The 24184-nt window shown below is 36.8% G+C and overlaps 1 protein-coding gene across 1 annotated transcript; it reads left to right on the plus strand.

The window, feature by feature from the left end:
- Positions 1-646: 646 nt before the first annotated feature.
- Positions 647-23935, plus strand: LOC136418575 (uncharacterized). The gene is made up of 7 exons (XM_066404686.1): positions 647-712; positions 3739-3970; positions 8508-8689; positions 10530-10616; positions 21596-21681; positions 21735-21936; positions 23711-23935. Exons 1-7 carry the CDS (start codon positions 665-667, stop codon positions 23933-23935), a joined length of 1062 nt encoding a protein of 353 aa, XP_066260783.1. The 5' UTR covers positions 647-664.
- Positions 23936-24184: the final 249 nt, after the last annotated feature.

The following is a 24184-nucleotide window of genomic DNA, read 5'->3' on the forward strand; positions in this document are numbered from 1 at the left end:
CACGTACGCAATAGAAAAAGGGTCTGTATCAATATTTAGGGCTCCAACGAGGGACAAGGACCTGCGTTATTCGCTTGTCGACAGGGAAATTACCTCTTTTACTCTAATATCGGCATTTCCGTCCCTTTGCAAGCCATTTGAGTTCATGAGTATTCAATTTAAGAGTTTTAACTTAATAGGAACTGCCGAACTTTTTTCAAATTTCACCGTTTTTCGTAATTTTAGGATTTGAGATCCAAATGAAGGAACTTTAAAAGAATTAAATCCCATTAAAAAACAGTGGCGTGCTCAGGTAGTAAGGACCATAACGATTTTTCCAATGTTTCGACAATAACGAAAGATCATATTTCCCGAGTTGAGCTCTGGAACACTCCTGATTTTTTCGAGGTTATTTACCGATAACGCATGCGCAATTATAAAAACCAAAGAGACTGAATATTATTTAACCATTATTTCCTCTTGTGGCTATAATTGAGTTGCAATGACGTAATTAATGGCTGTCATGACGTACACCCGGGGACAATTAAATCCATTAAGCGTGCACAAGTTTCACGCATGAGATGGGACCACCGACATTGAAAATGTGCATCTGTTTATTCTCAGTTTTTCCGATTTCGAGCGCATTTCGCTCGAACGTGCTGTGCTCGATCGGTCGTGTGGAAAAATGTGCGACCCATGGTGGAAAAACTGGTTCTTTTTGGTAATTTTAGGGGTAAGTGCCTTTGCTCAGTTTTGACACTCTCAAAACGTCCCAATAAAATTTTCCCTTCGAGAGGTAATTTCCCACAAATGATCTTTTGAGTTTTGGTTTTATATTTATGGCCTTGGAAGACCTTTTCTGGGGCCACACAACCTTCAACTTAATATATGCCCACCGTGTAAATATGGGTCTGGGACAGGATGTTCTTGTTACATATTATTATCAAAACAACAATGCTTCGATAATGAATAATTTTAGATAACGATCTTTGTCGCTCATCCATACAATGCTCGCAGAGTGGTCTGGTACCTCATATTGATAACCAAATGGTACCACTTTCAGCGAATACGTTATGTGTTCAAATATTATATCTTTCAAGGAAAGTTTCACCCTTAGAAGAATAAAAAACGTGCTTGTGCTTGCTGGTAACCGGTATGGCTCTAGTGCGGATCTTATTTAATTCCTAGTTTCTGAATTTGTAAAGTGCAGTTTATGCTCTCAAAGGACGACTTAATGGAATTCATCAATTCACAAAGTCCGGAACTACAATTGTTTGAATCCCGCCTTGTCTGCTCAGTAAATAAAAATTCTGCTCTTGAATTGAACATCTCTTCCCTTATGGTTCTGCTAAAGCTTTGAATAAGTTTACCCCTTTGGCATTAATAGAGTGGGCTTTAAGCTTTAAAATGACCACTTACTAGACTTAATTGTTTCACCTTGTCGGGAGTTGCAATTTTTTGAATCCTGTCATGCCTGCTAAAAACTTTAAATTTTCCAATCTAAAATTCAACATTCCATCCTGTAACGACCCTACAAAAGGTTCGATTCAGTCGATTTATTCATTAATAGAGGAGACTTCAACTTTTAAAACGATCGTTCAATGGATTTAATTGCTCCACGCAATTCGGAGTTACAATGGGTTGACTATCTTCTGATCTGCTAAGTAGTTAAAAACTCTACTTTTCAATCGAACATTTCATGTTACGGCCCTGTCAAAGCTCTAATTCAGTTTATCCCCTTAGGATTAATAGAGTGAACTTTAAGCTTTAAAATGAGCACTCACTAGCCTTAATTGCTTCATCCAGTCCAGAGTTACTATTTTTTGAATTCCGCTCAGTCCGCTAAGGACTTTAAATTCTCCAATTTAGTATCTAACATCCCATCCTGTTACGACCCTGCTAAAGCTTTGATTCAGTTGGGTTCTTAAACATTAACAAGACAACCCTTAAGCTTGGAAATAATCACTAACTGGAATTATTTACTTCACCCAGTTCGGAGCTAAAATTTTTTGAATTCCTCTCTGTCTGCTAAGGAGTTCAAAATATCCGGTTTATTATCCAAAATCCTGTCCTGTTACGGTCCAACTAAAATTTCAATCCAGTCGATTTCTTCAGCATTAAAAACGTAAATTTTGAGCTTCGAAATGACGACTCAATGATCTAAATTACTTCGCCCAGTCCGCAGCTGTAATTTTTTGCTTCTACCATGTTTGTTAAGGAGTTGAATATCTCCAATTTAAAATTCAACAACTCCGCAAATTCCCTTTCGTCATTGTAACCCTGCTAAAGCTCTGATTTAGTTGATTTCTTCAACCTCACAATTTTGCTATTAGACGCGCCACTAGCCGTACTTCTTTACGACCGGGTCCAACCAGCCATGCAAAACTGAACCGATTATAATGCGCAAAGGGCTTTATCGGGCCCTTCGACTTGTCACAACGCATTTCCAAGCTGTTTACGTTGCAGTGGAGATTACCTAAAGCGCCCTCTTTATTGATAACACGAATCCGAGGCTATAAACAAAATTTTATTGCAGTTAGAGAGAGCCGTAAAATCCAAGTTTATTGCATTTAGTTTTGAGCTTTTTGGCGGATCATTAAATTCCATACACACTTATAATGCTAGGTTGAGTCAAAAGTTTTGGCCATTTTTTAAAGCAAAAAGTTATAATAAAAGTCTATGGATTTCGCTTATGTGTCAGATGTCATTTGAAAGTCAACTTCAAGTATATTCATATTTTGTACTGAATTTGGTTAGGAAAACAGTTTTTGACATAAAAATGGCTGCCGAAACAATTATTCTTCGGATTTTGATGAGGCACTACCAGAAAAAGGGCCTAAATTCTACAGACGTTGCAAAGGCCATCTGTGAAGTCGAAGGTGAGAATGTTGTGAATAGACGCACCGTGACAGATTGGTTCCAACGTTTCGAATCTGGCGATGTGAATCTGAAAGATGGAACCTGAAGTGGAAGACCAACAGTTGTGAATCATACTGCAAAATCCCTTAGACGATCGTTTTTGAAGGCATGTCGCCACTTTTGATGAAAAGTGGTGTATGTATAAAAAGGATGTATTTCGTAAACTCTGCCAAAAAAACTCAGTGGATACCACGTAATGCAAAACCAGAACCACAGATTCGATGAAACCGCTTTCAAAATAAAGTTATGTTAGGCGTTTGGTGGAATTTTGAAGGAATAGTGCATTTTGAAATGATTTAAGAGGGTCGTGCCGTCAACGCCAACCTTTATTGTCAACAACTACATCAAGTATGATATTTTGACAAAAAGATATCCAGCTTTGGTAAACAGAAGTCGCGTACTTCTCCAACAAGATAATGCTACATGTTCTCCTGCACGTCGGATCCAGAAAAAAGTCCAGGAACTCGATTGGGTAGAAATTTGATTTCATCCAGCATATAGCCCTGACCTTACCCATTCCGGCTGTGGTTGGTTTGGGTGAATGCAGCTTTTCTTTAAAACTACAAAATTTCGAAGCGTAGAAGAGGTCGAAATTAGATGTCGCAACTTCTTTGTGTCAAAAACACCCGAGTGGTATCGCAATTAAATTTCGAAACTAGCCAAAAGATGGCAAAAAGTTATAGAAACTGATGGATTATACTTTGAAGAATAATATTCTTTTTCGCTTTGAATTTTCTACAAATTGAAATAAAATTTATGATTTTAAAATTGGCGAGAACTTTTGACTCAACCTAACGTTATATCGGGTAGACTATGAACTTCTCCAATTTGTTGGATTAGATAGCTGTGACTGGTCAAAACACCACATCCGAGGGAGCAAGTGAAACCACCACACTGTTGCCGAGTACGTCCCTGCCTATAAGTCCATTTAGCGTGGAAATTTTGGAGATATTTGTGCCTTCCGGCATCAGTAACGCTGCAAAATTGGTGTGGGGTGGAGAAGATCGGATACAACGTAATGTCAATTTGACTTATGGAGTGCATTTTGGAGTTGATGAGGCAGAACTCGAATGTAAGTATATCAGAACAAACTTCTATAGAAACCTATAATTTTTGGCACTATCCATATTATAGTATTTCTAACTGTTTGGGAGAGAGATACTTTGAAATGAAAAAACATTAAAATTGGAAGAGTTGATAAAAATGTAGAATTTAGCCAAAATCAGCCTCAATTTATAAAGTTGTTATAAAGCCTTGTAAAAACTTAGTAGGTTGGTGCAAGTCGCACTTTGATTTATGAGACAAAATCATTTATACAACCAAATTGGAGAGTTTTAAGTTATTTAAGAACGGTTTCATCAAAGACGCTATTATAAACATATTTTGGTTAATTTAGTTTATACAAAAATTGGAACTTTTTAAAAAGCTGTAACGACGAAAAGGTTAAACTTGTGTTATCTTGAAGCTGCTTAAAAACCAAATAATTTGGAACAAGCTAAATCTGTATTTTTGGGAGTCTAAAATTTTAGTACATGTGGCAATTAATTATCTCAAACCGTTTGGGAGATAGGGGATTTTATACCAGTAGGTTGGAAAACTATAAAAATCTAACTTGAAGGTTCCTTGAGCCATATAGTATTATTTTCTTGAATTTTAACAAGAACAAGAAGATTTTTACTGTTTTAAATCGTCATTAGCAGCTATTTGCGCTGTCAAACCTGAAATCAATATTTAAACCGTGCGGCCTTAAATTGAACCCCACCCCCCTCCCTCCCTGTAACCTTTTTAACAAATTATTATCTTTAAAAAATTCTAAAGTAGCATTAAATAAGACAAAAAATAATATCTTTTGATTAAAAAAATTATTTTTTCAGTATTGCCTACGCCACACGTAGCACAAAATGTCCGATTTCTTAAAATTGAATTGTGGGTCAAGAAACACTACAAATTAAAGGTCTTTCAAAACTACATTTAATGGTGTATTGCGATTCAAAATCGATGAGTAACTTTTTTAGAAAAACAGCTATAAATCTGGTAAAAAATACAATTTAAATTCAGTGAAATAGTACGTAAACAATGAAAAAAATTGTTTCTTGAGAGGAAAATCAATTTCTTACTATTTTTTGTCCTATTTAATGCTGCTTTAGAATTTTTTAAAGATAATAATTTGTTAAAAAGATAACAGGGGGAGAAGGAGGAGGAGGGGGGGGGGGGTACACTTTAGAGCCGCACAGTATAAAATTCTCCATTGTACATTGCACGAGCTTACATATTTTAAACAACAACCTTTTGCACCTAACACCTTTATTTAAGTTTGTAGAATGTTATACTGCCTTAAAACTTCCCTGGAACTATAAATATTACTAAGCAATATTCGCAATACTGTCGTCACTTCAATAATATCCTCCCTTGTTTTGGAAGCTAGAAAGTTGTATAAAACTCTCCTAACATATAAAGACAACTTTACGACGTTCATTTATAGCACTTACAATGCCTGTTTTAATCTTCGCTTCTTTACAGTGTAACTTGGAGTGATATTGCAAATTGTTGCCAAGTTAATAAGTTTTAGAAAAGTGTGCTTGTTTCAGTAATTCGCAATTATTAATTAGGACACATCTATCTTTTCAGGGGCATCAACAACATTACGACAATTACTCTTCGTTTCGTGGCAACGACTCGGAATGAAATTACCTGAAATATAAAAGTTGCTTCATAAAAGAGTATAAAACACTCCATGTTAAAATTCGAAGCCCCTTTTATGAAGATAATTGCACTTTCTGTACTTCAAACTGTCGAGATGTTGTTCCGGCAAAGAAGAGTTTTATAAACAACGCGAAATTGCAGGAAACGAGGGAATTTTATGCACCTCCTTCATTAAATGTTGGGAGAAATTCGGAGTTTGGCTCGTGGAGGAGGACGCGATAAATCGCGTTAACGGCTAAATCGATTTGCGGCCTTGGTAGCGATGTTTCATGTTGTATCCGTTACGGCTTACCACAAAACCCAGTATCGACAGTTCCGAATATCGTCGAGCTAATGGATTTTATAAAACTCCCTCACCTTAACAATTTAATTTGCTCTCTAAATTATTATAGGTCAAACCACCGTTTAATATCGCAATAAATATCGAATTTATTAAGTTTTAAAAAATTCTCCAGCCTGATGATATTTATAAAAGTCTCTTAAACTATTGGAGATGGCGAAATGCTAAATTCGTTTAACTTTTGACTAATAAGTCAAGTAACACGATTGTTCAACCCGCACTCTGATATTCCAAAAAGAGTGAAACAATTTTATAAATTTGTCTCACACACTCATATCTACTTTATGGTATGAATTTGCGGTTTACTCAAAAATTGAAAGGATATGGAAAAGCAATAGAACTACACAAACTGCAATCGATTATCTCAAAAAAGGTTTGAGATATTATATTTAAAATAAGTAAAACTCCTACGTGAACCTCTGTACAATATTTTAACGAACCTTTGAGATATAGGGTTTTATAAAATTCTCCAAGCTGACAATATAAATGTCTATAGCTCGTAAAACGAGAGAAACAGAAAAAGGCGATTTGCGCCAAAATCTCAGGGATGGAGGGAGACTTGAAATGGTACAAAAAATGCAGTCAAATTTTTGCTTCTTATAAATCTACCATTGGATGAGTTCAAAAGTTTTCGAAATATGACCTTCTATAAAAGTCTCTTCTAAAAGTATAAAGAGCAGTACGAAAAACGAAACAAAAACGGTCAGGTATTGAATTTGCCTTAACAAAGTTTGTTTGGGAGTTGAAAATTTTTCTAAACTTTCCAACTTTATAAAAAATTAATTCAAAAGAAAAGTGGTGGATTTGAGAGTTTTATAAACCCCTGCAACTTTAAGACAATTGCAGGTATCGACCTGCCGTTCTCACTGGAATATTTGTCACCGGTTGCACCATCCCTGTCGAAAAGTTTAGAGCTGCTAAGGAGCGAGATATAAAACTCTCCCACTGCCGAAAAGTAGATCAAGGCCTTGCCCGCACTTCTCTCGCGTTCTCAATACACAATATTTATACATTTTATAAAATTCTCTCACCTCTATTTGGTAACTCGCTTCGAAAAGGAAACCTAGGCGTGTCACTGCAAACAAATTACGCCCAAAGGATAGATTTATGAACGAATTTTTTGCCGATTGCGTGATGTATGGCTCCCGTAGATGGAAACACCATTAGCTGAAGGTGAAGGCGCATATAATATTTTTATGTGTCCTCCCTTTCCCACCTCTAGCGCTTAACTCAGATACGGGCACAAAGATATAAAGTTCCCCATTTTCGAAATGGAACAATAGTTATTTATCCCCCTGCAGTCTCGTAGATTCATAGATAAATGCTCCGGTGGCGTAATACGAGCTGATATCTGAAAAATAAACTTGATATGCTCGCTATCTGTGTTCTGGGGCGCGCAGCTGTACAAACCGAATGGTGTTTATAAGGGATGCGGAGTGGCGAAATATCCATATCCTATAATGGGTTTGCAGCTTTGAATTGAATCTTATTGTAGCGAGTTAACTGTCTTTGTGTTGTGTGGCTTTGTGACCGAGATTCAAGAATTTTATTAACTGTATTTGGTCCTCTATTGCTTGCAAATAACAGCGGATTAAGTCGGAAAAATAGCTATAAAAATTTGGCATTCATATCTTTCTCCATTTGGAAGTTCGACGGTATTATAAAGTTCTCCAACATTTTATAAAACTTTTGAACTTGACTACCAACTCTTTTTAAAAGTATCACTATTTTATGGCGAAACCCCCATCTCATTATCTCTAACTGTTTGGGAGATATGACCTTTTACACAAAAAGGTGGAAGACTTCATAGACATCAAGACGCGGGTTGAACTAGTATGTAGAGAATTCAATTGACAAATTGCTTTGAAGCTTTTAATTTTGACATCAACATTCACCCTCTATCTATCCATTGGGAATATAGAAGATTTTATACAACTCTTCAAAAATGTATAAAACTATGAATAAATTCGTTTAAACCTAAAAATGTTGGAGAAAACTCCATTTCATTATTTCTAACTGTTTGTCAGATACGGCGTTTTATACAAACAGGCAGGAGGGTTTTATAAAACCCCATATTTCGCAGGTTTTTTGAAATATTAGAGTGTGGTTTGAAGTGATATGTAGACAATTTGATTGGCAAAATCTCGTAATACTGCTCTGCTTTGATACGCTTTATCTATATTTGTGTAAATTTGGGAGTTTGACGATGTTATACAATTCTGCAAAAATGTATAAAATTATAAATATAAGCTCTTTAAAAATATTAGCATTGTGGTGGAAGCTTCGCTTTATTATGTTTAACCGTTTAACGGATATGACCTTTTATATAAATATGCAGGAGTTTTATAAAACCCCCTATTTTGTACATTTGTTAAGGTGTCAAAGCGCAGTTTGAATCCCTACCTAAAGGATTAGTTTTCCTAATGTGGCATAAAATTTAACTTTGCTAACTTTATGCATTTACAAATTAGAAGATTTTATATTTTTCACCAATTGAGTAAAAATCTCTCGCATAAAAAGAATTAGCAAAATTCTACTAATTTTGATGAATTTTCTTAATTTTTAGATCCAAAACTGACCACTACGAACATGAGCGCCCTCATCGAGGAGTTGGAGTACTGCACGAGGTACTCGTTCGCTGTGACAGTACTGAGCGACTCGGACGCAGACCTGGTCAAGGTCAACCCGAACACCGTTAGGGGTTTAATCACAGGGGCGGAGCAGGTGGCCGCCCCCACAAATCTCACCGTAAGTCTACTATAAACGTTCCTCTTTTTGCATCGAAGCTAAATGAACAGTCGCCCGAAGGCGTTCCAATTCCCTAATCGCAGAAATACAAATTTTAATCAAATCGCTTGTATCGGATAATTAGATCGAAGAGATTTTTCCCGGTTTACGATTCGTTTGATAGCACGTTTCAAAGGGAATTTTGCATGCACGAGTTCAAAGCGAAAGTTTATTACTAGACGTAATCAAATGGAAAACTGTTGTGTAAACTCGGTAGTAAATCCAATCTAGTTTGTGTTCTAGTTTGTATAACTGTTAGCTTGGAATTGCGACGTTATAAACGGCCGCCCGTGCACAGGCAAACCATAATTGAATCCTAGCAAGAGCGTCCGAGGAATGAGACTTTATGAAACTATAAACGGTCGCCCTTTTGTCGGAAAGGACTGGCTTTGAAATTTATTATACTTGTGATCCTAGAAATAAATTGTTGCAAAAAATCTATCGCTTATATTATCAAAATTGCAAGTGCAAACCTCTGTATAAACGGTCGCCATTTTGTTTAGCTACGTAACTATCACTGAACATTAGGATGTGTTATCAAATTACATACAGGGTGAATTTTTGTAGTGCTAGTATTAAAAATATGTCTGCCTGGCGACTAATTTTATTCGTATAAGCTGCCGCCCTTTTTCTAAAATATATCTCAAATTCTAGTTAAATTCGTTTATATGAAATGGTGCATTTCAAAAGCATTTTCCCCATCAGAAAGACGTTACTTATCTGTAGCATTTAGCTCACAACGTAAATAACGATAGCATTCTTTATACTGAATGAGACGAGTAATTTAAACAGGATTTACAGAATGTATAAACCGCCGCCCAGTGACGAAACAAAGTCCAAATCCGAAATAAACTAATTTCTGCTCTATAAACGTCTTTGAAACAGGTCTCTTCAGCCAAATTGCATCGGTAGCATTTGTATAAATTGCATTTGTACCCATCCGACAAATCCATTCAGCCGCATCGACTTTTTCATTTAGTTCACGAAGAAAATTCAAAATTTCGCATCTGCAATAAATTAGAAAGTTTTTCCAGGCCAGCGAATCCAGATTATGGCGAAACTTTGCCCAGAAATAATTAATTGAAAATAAGAAGGGCCGAGTATTAATTAACCTGTTGCCAGATCGGGCCGGGGATTTCGTTGCTAAGCCTATTACAGTTATTTCGATTTTGGGTAATTTGTCACTGAAAGTAGATTACCAAGATTCATTTATTTCTCCTGCGATTTATGAGATTTTTTCTACAACGTTCAATTATTTTTCGTATTTGCCTCTCCGCGAAATTGCGTTTGAAGGGTGATAAAAACCGTTTTAGAGCGCTCAACAAGGATTTCTCAGGCACCCGCCATCGTTGGGATGATTAATTTCACTGTAAGATGTGATTACGCCATGTAAAGGCTTTCAACGGGATTTGTCGACAAAGGGTAACTGTTTATAGTCCCCCGCAAAAAAAAAACACGCTCTGCTATCAATCAACGACGGATTTTTTTTTGTATAAACTGGTCGCCCTTTGCATAAAACGCTTTGGACGACATGTGTTGGATGCATTTTTCCCTCTGAAACTTTCGACAAACGACCTCTTATCTTCACTGTGAGTGTTTATCTGCCCTTCCTTAACTAACTTAAATCAGCCACTGTTTTTGCCGGGATAGACTTTAAAGGGCTTATAAGGGTCCTCGACAGCCTCGGCTAATGGAAAATCGATGTTCGGCTCGTAAAGCTGAACAGACTTCAGCTGAAAAGAGGTCTTTTTCTAGGGTTTAATGTAACCGCGGATATTTCTACAGGACTAATTGATTTCAGGTGGATTTGGAGGCGAGGTCTCGACCCTGTTTAGACATCAAGTGGTCCTCAGCCTGTCCCAACGTGGTCACACCCACTGGATATGTGGTAAGAGATAGTGTTTGCTAAGGGGATTGAGCATGCAAAAATTACGTGACAACATGTAAGAAGGCTTCCAAGATGTTTACGTTTATACTTTTCTCCAAGCGGCGGGGGCGTTTTATAAACTTGAATCTGAGCACGACGATACCGGCGAACGTGGCCGCAAGTTTGGCGAACGAAATGACAGTTACTACCGCTATTTTTAAATGCAAGCAGCAAAGTTTAGTTGGGTAATTGTCAATTTCAATTAGAGCAAAACTTTTACACTTTCGAGAGATTGATCGAAATTGGCGCAAATTTTTTCAGCTTTGTTAAGCATCATGAAATATACCTACACATATACAAGGGACCTTAACTTTAAATGCAAACTTCAGATGAACGTCACGAGCACTCTCTAATTAAATTTAAACTCCCAAGCGGAAACAAATTTCCACAGCGTAGGTGCACGTCAAGCTCTTCTAATTACCATCAACAAAACGAGATTACTAATAAGTGGAACTTCGCTTATAACGATCGAGTTTTGTTGGGCTCGAAAGGGCGAACGGAAAGTCCGGTTTTTCGAGTACTTGGCTAAGATTTCTCCAGGGACCGACTGCCGATACGCCACTTCAATTGCCCGGTTCAACATAGCAACCTTCTGCATAATTCACATGCTTATGAATCAGGTACATTTTAATTCAAAGACTAAGGAAATTTGACATCGTTTCGTGACTATAAAGCGGAAAAGAACCGCTCCCATATGCAGTAAAAATTCAAATTTTATCCGCCCAATTCGTTTCTCCATTTTCTTGCAGAACGTACACGGATTTGCTTATTCACCGATACTATCTAAAGGCCTAATTATCCAGATCTATATTGCATGCGCTGCGGAGAACGAATTATTGAGAATACGGTTAAAAAAAAATCACGTTGCTCAATTAATTTTCACGCGAGGAGCTTTTACACCAAGGAAGAGTTTCAAAAAACAAATGTCCTTTGATGTGTAAATTAATAGAATTGCTGAAAGGACGATTGTCCGTGCTACAAACGGCGACCGGTAATGCAATGGCAAATACTTCTACAAATTCACAACTAAAAATATATCTGTCCAAAACCATCTTAAAAACTAGTTCTTAAATGAATTTTTGAAAGGACTACCGATTATACCGGGAAGAGCGGCAATTGTATAAAAGTCTAAAAATGCTTTTAAATCAATTCACAAACATACATTTTTGGCACTATCTTAGGAAAAAGTAATACATCCAAGGGCGACCGTTTGTGCAACGTCGAAAACCCTCAAATCCACTTTTCATACAAAGTCGCTTTCAAAAATGAGTTTTACATAAATTTCTGAAAAGGGGATTGTTTACACTGACAAAGTCTCAAAGGGTTTTTGACTAAATCCACAGGAACCAATACATATTTATAACACTAATTAGCTCAGAAACAGTTGCAGAAGCAGTTAATAATGCGCACAAATTTAAACAACTTCCAAATCTACTAAACATTTCCGCCTACATGATATCCATACTAAAGCGCCGTCAAAATAATCTGTGATTCAAATTTTTGAAAGGGGACCGTTAATAATACAAAAGACGACAATTTTACGGTCATTAAAATGTATTTTTAGGAACCTTTTCGATTATTTGCTGGTTTAGGCAGCAATAATTTGTTAAAGATAAACCATTTATACCGTGTGTACTAAAAAATTTCTAATCAAGTAGGCCATGGAATTATTTGACAGCGAATCCGTATGTCTTTGATATGTCCTGCGTAATCTCGAACATAAATGAGCCAACCTAACCTCATTAAAAAATACCACTCTGTTAACCTGTATTATTAGTTGGTTTTATTAAAAATAGTCTTTTCTAAGACTTCACGGACTTGTGTGTTGGTTAGTTAAAGTTTTCTGAGTGCAAGAAATGCTGTTTAAACTCGAACAAGTAGCCTTTATGGTTGAGTCTTATTTTCTGGGGTTCGTTTAGTTGGTCTACCACTTCCTGGTTTTCTTTGAACACTGCCAGTTTCACGCAAATAATTTGACAACATAATTCAAAGTGCTACGAAACTGCAATTTCTGCACTGGAATGTGGGGAAATTTTTAATGAAACTCTTGAAAACAAGATTGATATTTACAGGCCCATTCTCCGTTTATGAATTCGCCACTCCTAAAATAAGATTCAATCATGAAGGCCTTTTTTTAGTGTAAGCACCTTTTTGTGCATCCAAAAAACTTTAACTAAGCAACCACACAAGTCCGTGAAGTCTTAGAAAAGACTGTTCTTAATAAAAACCAACTAATTATACGGGAAAGCAAAGTGGTATTTTTAAATGAGGTTAGGTTGGTTGATTTACGTTCGAGATTACGCAGGACCTGTCAAAGACATACGGATTCGCTGTCAAATAATTCCATGGCCTACTTGATTAGAAAATTTTTAATACACACGGTACAACATGAAAAAGGTGTTTATACAAAATGTCTATGAACACAGTGGCATAAATTTAACCATGCATTCTAGGTCCAAAAATATGACGAAAAGTTCGTATAAACATTTATCGAAAAGCGCTCCGTTTTTGATATATAAGATGTGAAAAGCTGGTTCCTGAGGATGGACATTTTAAAATATTTTCGAAACGTTTTGAGATAAATTAGTAGTTTTTTTAATTTTGTTATACCTTTTTGTGTTCTTTCTGAATCCCTATAAAAAATTGCCACATTATGCCAAGGGCGAGTAATACAGGAAGGGCGGGTAGTGCTTCAAAAGTATCTGAACCTTTTTTGTAATTAATTTTATTGACAATTTTATAGGAAAAATGTTAAACTTAAAGATTTTTACATAAAAAAGATACTTTGGTTGAAAATCGAAATCTCCAACAGTTTTCGAGAAAATTTAGATTTAACAAATTAGTGGACACTGTTTTATTAAATAAATATCAGATTAAAAACACAGTTTGCCTTGAAAGGACGCAAAAAAATATTTCTTACATTTTCATACACGACAGCATTTATTAATACAATCTGGTGTTTTTTGTCGTCACCAGAACAGTGTATAATTACAATTATTGTTAATGAAAATAAATAACTTTTCTAACGGTGAATATACGCGTATATATCGTTGACATTAGGTTAGTTCAAGTTGGAGTCAGGGAACTATCAGACGATATGTGGAAAAGTTTCCTAATCAGAACTATCTACATCGAAAAACAATTTTAGCAGTTAAAAGGCGTTGTCGTGAAATTGGACGAGGTTTTACAAATTTTGTAAAACATTGCCTCGGTTAGTATTAGACGAATAGTGCTTCAAACAAATATTTCACGTGCAACAGCATGGAGAATTGCCAAGGAGCAACAATTTCACCCATTTCATCTGCGTCAGGCACAGGAACTTCTTCCAGATGATTTTTGTCTTCGATTAGAATTTTTCGAATGGTTAATAGCGTAAAATGATAATGACCCAAATTTTATGTCAAGGATCATATTCACAGATAAGATTACTTTTACATGGAATGGTATTTTTAACATGCACAATTCTCATATTTGTTCAGGAGAAAATTCCACAGCAACAAGATTTATGTATTACTAGTATTTTCTTTTAATTAATGCCTGAGCTGCAACTTTAAGCAATAGAATTATTGGCTGCCATTTTTTTTTGGGAAAAATTTAAATGCAAATAGGTACCGTGAATTTTTGCGAAATCATTTTTTTTAATTCTTTAAATATGTCACCATTGAGACTAGGCGAAGGCTTTGGTTTATGCATGATCGCGTTCCTCCTAATTATGAGGTAGAGAACCTAGGCAATGGCTGTGTAGTAGTTTTCCCAACAGATGAATTGGTCAGAGAATTGATGCTCCTATTCATTGGCCTCCTAGGTCCCCCGATTTAAATCCGTTTGATTTCACTGTTTAAGGACAAATAAAAAGCAACGTGCACTCTACTGTAGTAGAGGCCCTAAAAGATCTAAGACACTGTGTCCAACAAGCTTTTGAAACCTTATTTGACCAACCGTGAACAATATTTTCTTTGCATAAAAGGCTGTAAGCATGGGTACAGGACAACGATGAACACTTTGAGAATGTGCCAATTGGGTTATAAATCTGATGTCTATTTAATAAAGCATGATATCCACTGATTTGTTAAATCTTTATTTTATCTAAAACTGTTGGAGATTTCGATTATCAGTAAGAGTACCTCTTTTTGTATAAAAACCTTCAAATTTAATATTTTTCCCATATAATCATAAAATTATAATCGTTGATAAAGTTAAGTACAGAAAAGTTTAGGTACTTTTTAAGCACCACTCTACTGTATTATTCGCTATTGGAATAATGTGAAAGTTTCTTTGTAGTGATTCAGAAAAAGCATAAAAAGTTGTGATAAAGGACAAAATTTCATTCATTTATCTCGAAACATTTCGAAAATATTCATAAAAACCATCTTCAGGAACTAATTTTTCACATCCTGTATATCGAAAAAGAAGAACTTTTCGATATATGTTTCTATGACGTTTTCGTCACATTTACGGATGTAGAATACGTGATTGAAGTTATGGCACTATGTTCAAAGACACCCGGTATAACCTTAACTGGCAGCTGACCATTAATACAACTTCAAAACTGTTTTTAATGTGAAATTTTTAAAGGGCCTATCTATAATACATGTATTTTGTTAAAGGTGACAATTTTATAAAAAGTCGAAAAACATTTTAAGGCCAATCCGCAGGCACTAGAAATCATCCCCTACACTCGTCAGTTGACGAGTGTAGGGGATGATTTCTCCTCAAACTCGAGTAGCAATTATTCATCAAAGGAAACCACTAATACAAAGTTGAAAAGTATTAAAAATGCACCTCCTTTACGATGTTCTGAGGGAGTGACAGTTTATGATGCAAAGAGCTGCACGCTAATGATACTCACAATATGCCAGGAAACTAATCCGCAGAGGAAAATAATCATTTTTGTTGTTTTTAGGTTCCTATATCAAAAATATACCACAATATAGACATTAGACAATCACATAAACCCCAAAATATTGAAAAAGGGCGACGCTTTATACGTCGTCATATTTCTTAAATGTTTAAATTTTTAATGATTATTTTCACCAAATTGCACCGAGATTCGACTTCGACGCCACGAAATGAATTCGGCAAGTTACCAACAAAAACACACAACAGAAGGCACCGTTAAAAGACCAACTAATTTCAACTAAAACCCCATTGTTTCGGCGAGTAGTTTTAATGTTTCGCGGGCTTGTTAATATCTCCGCATGAACATGTTCCCAGTTAATACAGCTTGACCGGGATCTTGCCGCTAACAATTTTAAACGGTTATTAGAGTTGGGCCGTTTATTGCGGTCTGAAGCGCTGCCGGAATGTTCATAAGTGTAAGTAGTTCGATAATGGAGGATGTAATCAGAACTTCCCTTCTCGCTTTAGGATGCGGATTATGTGTCATAATGAACCATCGCTTTGACCATAGTTCAGCGCAGGTTAATAAAAATTTAAAGGCGGTGGAAGAATTGCCGGAGAGTTCTGCAAAAGTATAAAAAAGGCGGCGGATTATAATCCGCAGGGAGGAAGGGCGACCGTTTATATTCCATTTTATATTCGTCTGAAATTTTTTGTAAATTGCGTCGAACACCTCCAACGGGCGAGGGTCCCCCTTGCCCCGAAAGCTGAAGACGGTCTAAAAATGTTGAACTTCACATTTCTTAGTAATGAGCAGTATTTATAATGAAATTCAGTACATTTTCTTGAAGATATAAATCAGTCGCCTTTTCCTCTAGATGATATTTTATCGGAAAAACCCTGTTAATCTTTCTCGAAATAAGTGTAATAAAAATAAACATAACTAGCAATTTAAATTGAAAAAATCTGGAAAGGGCCGCAATTCATACAACGTCATACCTCTTGAACGGACCTATTGTTCTTAGAATTACACGGTTTCCGCTAAAATGTTCCAAATAGAGTTTGCTACATTATAGAAAAGAGTGACCATTCGTACAACGGTTAAAATCATTTGAATGCATTTTAGATTATATTTAACAAACACGCGTATATATTGTAAATAACAAACGGTATTTTGATGGAATTTATTTTTGTTTGCTTATAAGCATAAATCGGTCGCTGTTTCCATTTGTATGATGTTTTATTAAAAAAAAACCTTCTTTGGCTCTCTCTAAATATGCGGAATATTAAGTAAGCACAAAGAGTCCTGCAATTGCAGAACTCTGAAAAGGGCGGGGGTTTATACAAAATCATACCTCATAAATGGTTCTACTTAAAATTATGCGGTTTGGCTACCAAGGCAAATTCCATTCTTTAAGGGCAAAGACATTGAATAGAGGGCGCCGTTAAAGCATCTAATTTTAACTAAAGCCCCAATTGTTTGTCCTAAAAACAACGATGCACAATTCGCGTCGCTCCAATTTGCAAGCAAACCGTAATGGAATCTAAATTGGTCCCGCTTATTTAACCAAAGCCCTTAATTTCGTTCCTCGGCTGCTTTATAAAATATAAATAAGCGGCTCCCACAGCAAGAGTCGTCCATCAACAACTTGCCGAGCAATAGGAAATCGGTTATAAAAAGAAAATCGATGGAAAACTAATCAGACAGGCAGCAAATTTGAAAATAATTTTTCCTTCCAATCGGAAACGAAAACCGAAGGCAGCATAGTTTATGGGGCAGTTAAAAGCCGGTTTCTGCCGCCCCCCAAAGTCAAACAGGCACTGAACTTTATGAAACTTAGATATCCCTTCAGGCACTATTGAATCGTTCGGTGCAGAAGTTAAATGAAGTTTTGTCAAGTTGCTGCTATTGCAAGAAATTGTCTCGGGTAAAAAATCGGTTTTCGAAACCCTCCGAAATGTATAAACCCTGGTCCTTATCAAACACCATTCACGGGATTTTATAGTTTACTCCCCAAAATCAAGTCTTCACGTCCTATAAGAGAAGTTTTAGTCTCGGAAAACTGAAATTTTATTTGAGCGGCTCGGGCCCGAAAATTCCCCAGGCGAAGCCACTGAAAGCCGACACTTTCTGCAGGATAAACATCAAAGCTGCTTCTCCCGCGGGACATAAGGGATTGTTTGCATTATGTATATTCTCTCGCACACCTGAAGTTCAGTGTCTCCTCAGACTGGAAACTTCCTCGATATTTGAAAAATCCACAATTTAATTAGATGCATAATAAACGTCACTAACAAATGAGAAAACTCGGCTGCATACTGCTAAAGTTGTGAGGAGAGGTTGGTTCGTTAACGCACCAACCTTTAGAAAAAGATATAAACAATGATAAGCGAAAACCGGATAGAGCTATTGATGATCCGCGAGAGCCATTTTCTTTGCCTTCGCATATATCTGCACATAAAATTATTTCCGCATGCGGGCACAAAGATCTACTTAACAAATCTCAGCGCTGAATGCACGGGATTGCAGTCGCATAATTAGTCTCCAACCGAAAAACCGGCGTCGCTGAAAGGACCATTTAGACGATCGTCAATGTTATCTTTATCCTTAATTGTTAAACTCCGCATACATATGAAAGCAAAACACCACTCCCGGGTTGCGGAGTCGCCCTTTCGGGCCGTCCATACATTCCCGCTTTATCTGACCGAGTCGTTAGGGTAAATGGTGGCGCCGACTAACGGCTTAATTAAATTTGTACTCTCTACGGCTAGAAAATGAGATCGACCTATTTATAATCGGCGGAGAATGCGGTTAAATTAGTTAACCATTTGCCAGATATTGAGACGCATTTGTCCATTTAGGGACTTTATAATAACTGTCAATTTTATAAAGCATCTTTTGATGAATGTATGAATTGGTCGCCTTTCATCCTTATGTAGGTTTTTCTTCCGTTGTCTAGGGGTTTATTAGTTGGAGCTTCGGCAATTGTGTTTTAGGGATAGTTAGGGATCTTTTAATGATAGCCACGTTAACTTAACGATATGAATGTATTAGATAAAAAACTGAGTAAAAAAGCGCGGGCACGACCCCTGAGTCTTCAGTCCACTAGGAAGCCAGGAAAAAGAGAGCGATCCGCTTTCTCCCTAGTCTTAAGTATGAACATCCATGATCGTAAACCATGGGCGTACCATTTAAACAATACTTGAAGGCATTGGGACAGCCCTCCGCACGGAGCCGCTGCGTCCACATCTGGCACCCAGCCCTTGGCGAAGACCTCGCCAAAGGGAACCAGCATTGTACTTCCCATGCCAACAGAGCATCGTGGAAAAAACCCAGGTTACGGGGTAATGCCAACCATGGGCGTACCTTAGGGGTAACTCGCCCTCATGCCCTAATCCTTAATCCTAACTTATCGCAGGATATCTACAAACTATGTACACTAAGCGGTCTGACAAGCGGATCCCACACTTATGTCATAAAGGTTTGTAGAAACTAACAAGGCTCTTTGCTGGAAAAACTTGGCTGAAGATGAATAGCAGATCAATAGAGTTATGTTCCCCAAATGACAAAATTAGGCATTTTCCCTTCGAACCAAAGAAGCAAAATTACTTAACGGGGCCACAAGACTTGAGTGAAAATGGAAGATTTATACAAAAGGCGACCATTTATAAATCGCAATATCTAAGCTCCTACGAAAAATAGCAAGCTGCAACTTACACCACGCTCTTAAAAATTAATCTATTCCTTATATCCCAAAATCCATGCATTAAAAAGCAACTTGAAACAACAAAAGCATGAGAGTGCATACATTGAGCCTCGAGAATCCTTCTAACAGCCGGTGCTTTAAAATAGTTCCCGCCTCTCTGTATTTAAGGCTAAACAACGAAGTTGCGTACGAGACTGCCAAATCCCGAATCCAATCTCCGGAGGCTCAGTTACACCACCGGGAAATTCAAACTAGATTAATTCGAGCAGAGTTATTCCGACTACCTGATTTCCCCGTCTTTTCTCCCTCCGAAACAGAAAGTTATGGAAATTGCTCGAACAGCAAATAGGCCCATTTATAACCTCTTATACACCTTCAGCTAAAGTGTATCGTGTCAGGCTGCGATACCAGGGCCCATTAATAATGGAGTGTGTATCGCAAATTCGTGGATTATGCATGGACGGGTTATGCGCTCCGTGATGCAGTCCTCTTAAGGCTAAAATAAGTTTTGATACTTAATCGGGACTGTTTTCAGCAAGAGGTGGATGAGAAAAGTTCCTTATTTATGTCTTGTTTTCTGGATTAATTCGGCTCAGAAAGAGTAGATTTATTTTTGGCAGCGGGCAATTTAGTTGAAATAATTTATTAATATTGCCTGGAAGTTGGCTATTTTCGTTATTTGTTGGCGGATCAAAACAATGGTGGGTCTTAGGCCGGCTGGAATTTTTTGTTCTAAAAATAATTTAGATTTCATGAATTGTTTATTCATGGGCGTCCTTTTGTCCTCTTGTACAAGGTCTCTGCGTCTATATTTACTATAAAATAAAATACATGTATAAGTAATAGCTGTTCTGCCCGATCTAATTCTAAAATCAAGTATAAAATTTTACTCTATAATTTGATTATAAATTGCTTTATGCGCAATGAATAAATGCCGTTAAGCAATTGCATAAACGGTTGCCCTTTGCTGAAATCGGATCTCAAGTTTCGAGAACAAACGTCTTCACTCTATAAATAGTTTCAATCCGATTTACATCGAGAAAATGCGTTGTTAAGTAAATGTATAAACGATCGCCCTTTTGCAATGGAACACAACTATTGCTGAATTTATTATACTTGGAGATGTTAGCATAAAGGGAAGTTTAAGTAAGTTTTCTAGCACTACTACGAGCTAAAATGTCAAGTATAAACACGATTATAAATAGTCGCCCTTCAACACAACATCAACTTGGGTTTCAGCAAAAAACGTCCACTATATTGACCATTTTACAAACTGGTTTACCTAGAAAAATTACACTGCTAAACAGAGTATAAAAAGGGAGAATATAAAGTTTTATATCGACGAAACACGCCAACACGACAAGTATAAGTAGCTACTCAACTCTTAGGTCTGTCACAACGCTCGGGCATGGTGTAGTATAAATAATCGCCCTTTCGCACCACAATTAAATGAAGCCCTCCGCGGGAATCTTTGCCGTCCTTTGATATTGACGCGATTTTAAATCCCCCTTTATCTCTCTGATCTTTTCGGTTAAAGGCAGCAAATAACTCGTCGCCGTCGCAGCTGCATCGGGCTAAAGGCGATTTTCCATATAGATAGACGGGCAGCATCGATGCGGAAGAATGGAAGCGAATCTAAAGGTTTTTATTAATCCTCTGCCAGTCGTGCAGTCGGAATCGATACATGACTGTGGTTATGTTCTGAAAGTGGGTGTTTATGGCTGCATCCTGAGCTCGCAAAAGCATTCATTCTCTTTACCGAGAAAACCGTCTATAATGTTCCTACAATACGATGCGGAAATTGCCCAGCAGAGGCAAATTGAAGGTGCTATAACAGTACGGCCCTTTTGGTATAAGCATTTTGAAAACACTTATTTGATGATTTTTTGATAACTGAACAATTTGATTGATTGCAGTAAAATATTTATTAGGTCCTGATATATTCGGCGACCACTTAACATGAAAGGAAGACGGTTGTTTATGCTTTGAACGGGGAAATTTTGATATAAATATGTTGTGTATCAATATGCTAATCACTTGTTTATAAATTGAAGATGTTCAAGAAAAAAACATTTATTTATATGAAAATTTGATAAAAATGCAAATGTTTATACAGATAGAGTTTATACTTCGATTGATGTCAGGAATGACTCAAGTTTATTTCCTCATAGCTCAATGAGAGCATTTTTGTGTTCGTGAAAAAAGTCAACCATTTATATTTATATATTACTATTATATATATATAAATATATATATACTTGGTTTGGTGACACGTAGATAATGAAAATCTTGTTAATGATATTTTTGAAGTAAGAGCTGCTGGAGGATTTTTTCATTGCTACAAAAGGGCGACCGTTTATATCGCTATCATTACTTCTCTTTTACCGCTTGCAGATATCAATTTTGGATAAAAAATCGTCCAAATACGCCGTGATCACCGTCCCTAAGACCAAGAGATCTGACCTAGTCTACAAACTCCCGTTAGTAGTCAATTTCTTCTTACAAATAAACATCCTAAGATACAAATTTTCAGGGTGTCCTACGGTGACTCCTACGAAATCCGCGTGTCCTCCGCCTTCCCTGGATCTAAAGCCATCGGACCCGTGGCCTACGTGGTACCGGAACTTTTACAGCCCTTCAGATTGAAAGCTACTGTTAATCAAGAGGAAGGAGCCTTCCTCATTTACTGGGCAGAACCATTCGTGCCTCGAAATATTGGACGGCACTATTATCAGGTGAATATTTGACGTAGCAAACAGCCTAAAAAGAGAATAAAAAGGGACGTCGAACAATCTCGGTCGAATGGGTAAATTTTTCTTTCAGCGAGTCGGAAAGCTACACATAGTGTATATATAACAATTGCTTCTGTAAGCGATTTAGGGTCGCCCTTAATTAGATTTGCTACATGTGGGTGGGCACTTTTTCAAAATTGCCACGCATCAAATATTTCCCTCGAGATCTACCCCTATTCCCTTTCATGCTGTTTAAATTCCAAAACTTGCTCCCGCAATGCCTATTTGCATACTAAACACCCGTTATACCTGAAAGGCTATCATTTAGTCAGCCCTCGACACTCTTCTGTATCGCAAATTGCCCCCAAATACTCCCATTACTGTTTAATTTGGCCTTCGAGCAGTGAGAAAAGAACCCTTTCGGCGAACTTCCTCCCCGAAATAATAATTTACGTTTAAGGGCGAGCCGCAAGAATGCCGGAGAGCGGAATGGAGGGGGCGCGCACTCGTGCAAACCTGTTTAACAACTCCTCAGAACCCCGGGGCTCGTAACTCATTTTCCTGTCTTCCGGTCTTCGCTCCGTGTAACTTGCCAGAGTTATATTATGTGCTAAATCAAAAGCTTCTGCTTCTCAGATTTTCCCTGCTACTCAGCAATGTATTCTGAATGCTATAGTGTAAACTTGAATAATTTGCAGTAAAGAGTAAATTAGAAAGTATGAGGGTGTATAATAAGCCACCCAATTTCAAAAACATGTATTTTCACTCGGAATTAAAAAAAATGAAAATCTTATTATAAAACTCCAGCTTTAACGGTTCAAGAAATTACCATTTTGAGTTATGTATAGAAATGCCGCCCTTTTTAAAAATTATGCAGTCTCACACAAGTCTTAAAAATTAAGCCTTAGTTATTAACTCTACCATTAACAGTTTAAAAAAAAACAGTGAATTTGACTATTTTATAAAGGTACCGCCCTTTTTGAAAAACATATATTTTGACTCAAAATTAAATAAAAGAATTTAATTATAAACTCAATCTTAAACGGACTAAAGGTAATCGATTTAAGAATTGTATAAAAATACGGCTGTTTCTTGGAAAATAGGTATTTCCATTCCGTTTTCGTAAAGTAGAGCTTAATTATATCAAACTTTAACAGTTCCAAAAATAGTAACTTTGAGAGTAGGATAAAAGTGCCGCCCTCTTAGATCAATGCAATTTCATTCAGGATTTTAAAATGTAAGCTTAGATATGAACTCATAAAGATGCCGTACTAAAAAAAAAATACTTAAGAATTCAAAATTCAACGAGGTATTGTACTGCCTCTTTTTGGAAAAACAACTTATTAATACAAAAATCGGTCATGTAAAAAGATTTGATTTAATCAACTCAAAACGTTTATTAATTAAAAGATTATGAAGTATAAAACAACCATTCTCATTAAGAACACATATTTCTATTTAACACATCAACGTTACAGGTCAAATGATATGCACCTATTCAACCTAACCGAAAAATAACCAATTTGAGTGTTATATAAAAGTATCGCCCTTTGGGATGTCGGATATCGCCCTATTATATTTGATAAACTTATCCTGTAGTATCTAATATAGAATGTAAAAAAATAATGACCCGTTTATAATCCCCAGCATCCTTCATATTTTCGATAATAGATAGTGGATATTTCTCTTAAGTTATGTCTGAGGCTTTAACTAGCTCCACATAAAAAGGGCGACCGATTTGTACTCACCTGAACTAACTTACGTTTAAATTTTGCAGGTCTTCGTGTATCCGGGGCAAGACCTGGAGGCACCTTACGAGAAGTATTACGTTACGAGGCCTGTGATGGTATATAAAGGAGATCTACCGGAATATACTTTTTGCGTAAACTTAGCGACGCACGACCGGAAACATGTATCCAAAGTGACTACGCCGCTCTACGCGAACCTCAACGGAGAGACCTACGTACTCAATGCAAGTCTTTCCGAGACGCCGGATAGGTGACGCTATTATTTAAACTGTCAACAATAAAATGTTGCAAATGCATGTATTCAAAGTGTTTTAATACATAGTTAGGATCGAAGCGAAGCCAGGAAAAATGGAGATGTAACAATGTTTTCGGGGCAGCACTCGTAAATATCTCGTAAAAGGGCGAAGCAATTGATTGCGACGTGTTTCGAGGTGAAAATGCATCCGATTTTATTGCAAACCGATAAATTCCCTTTACAGCCGGCCCGCATTAAGCTATACAGC

Source organism: Euwallacea similis, chromosome 35 (assembly GCF_039881205.1).
Source record: "Euwallacea similis isolate ESF13 chromosome 35, ESF131.1, whole genome shotgun sequence".
Lineage (NCBI taxonomy): Eukaryota > Metazoa > Arthropoda > Insecta > Coleoptera > Curculionidae > Euwallacea > Euwallacea similis.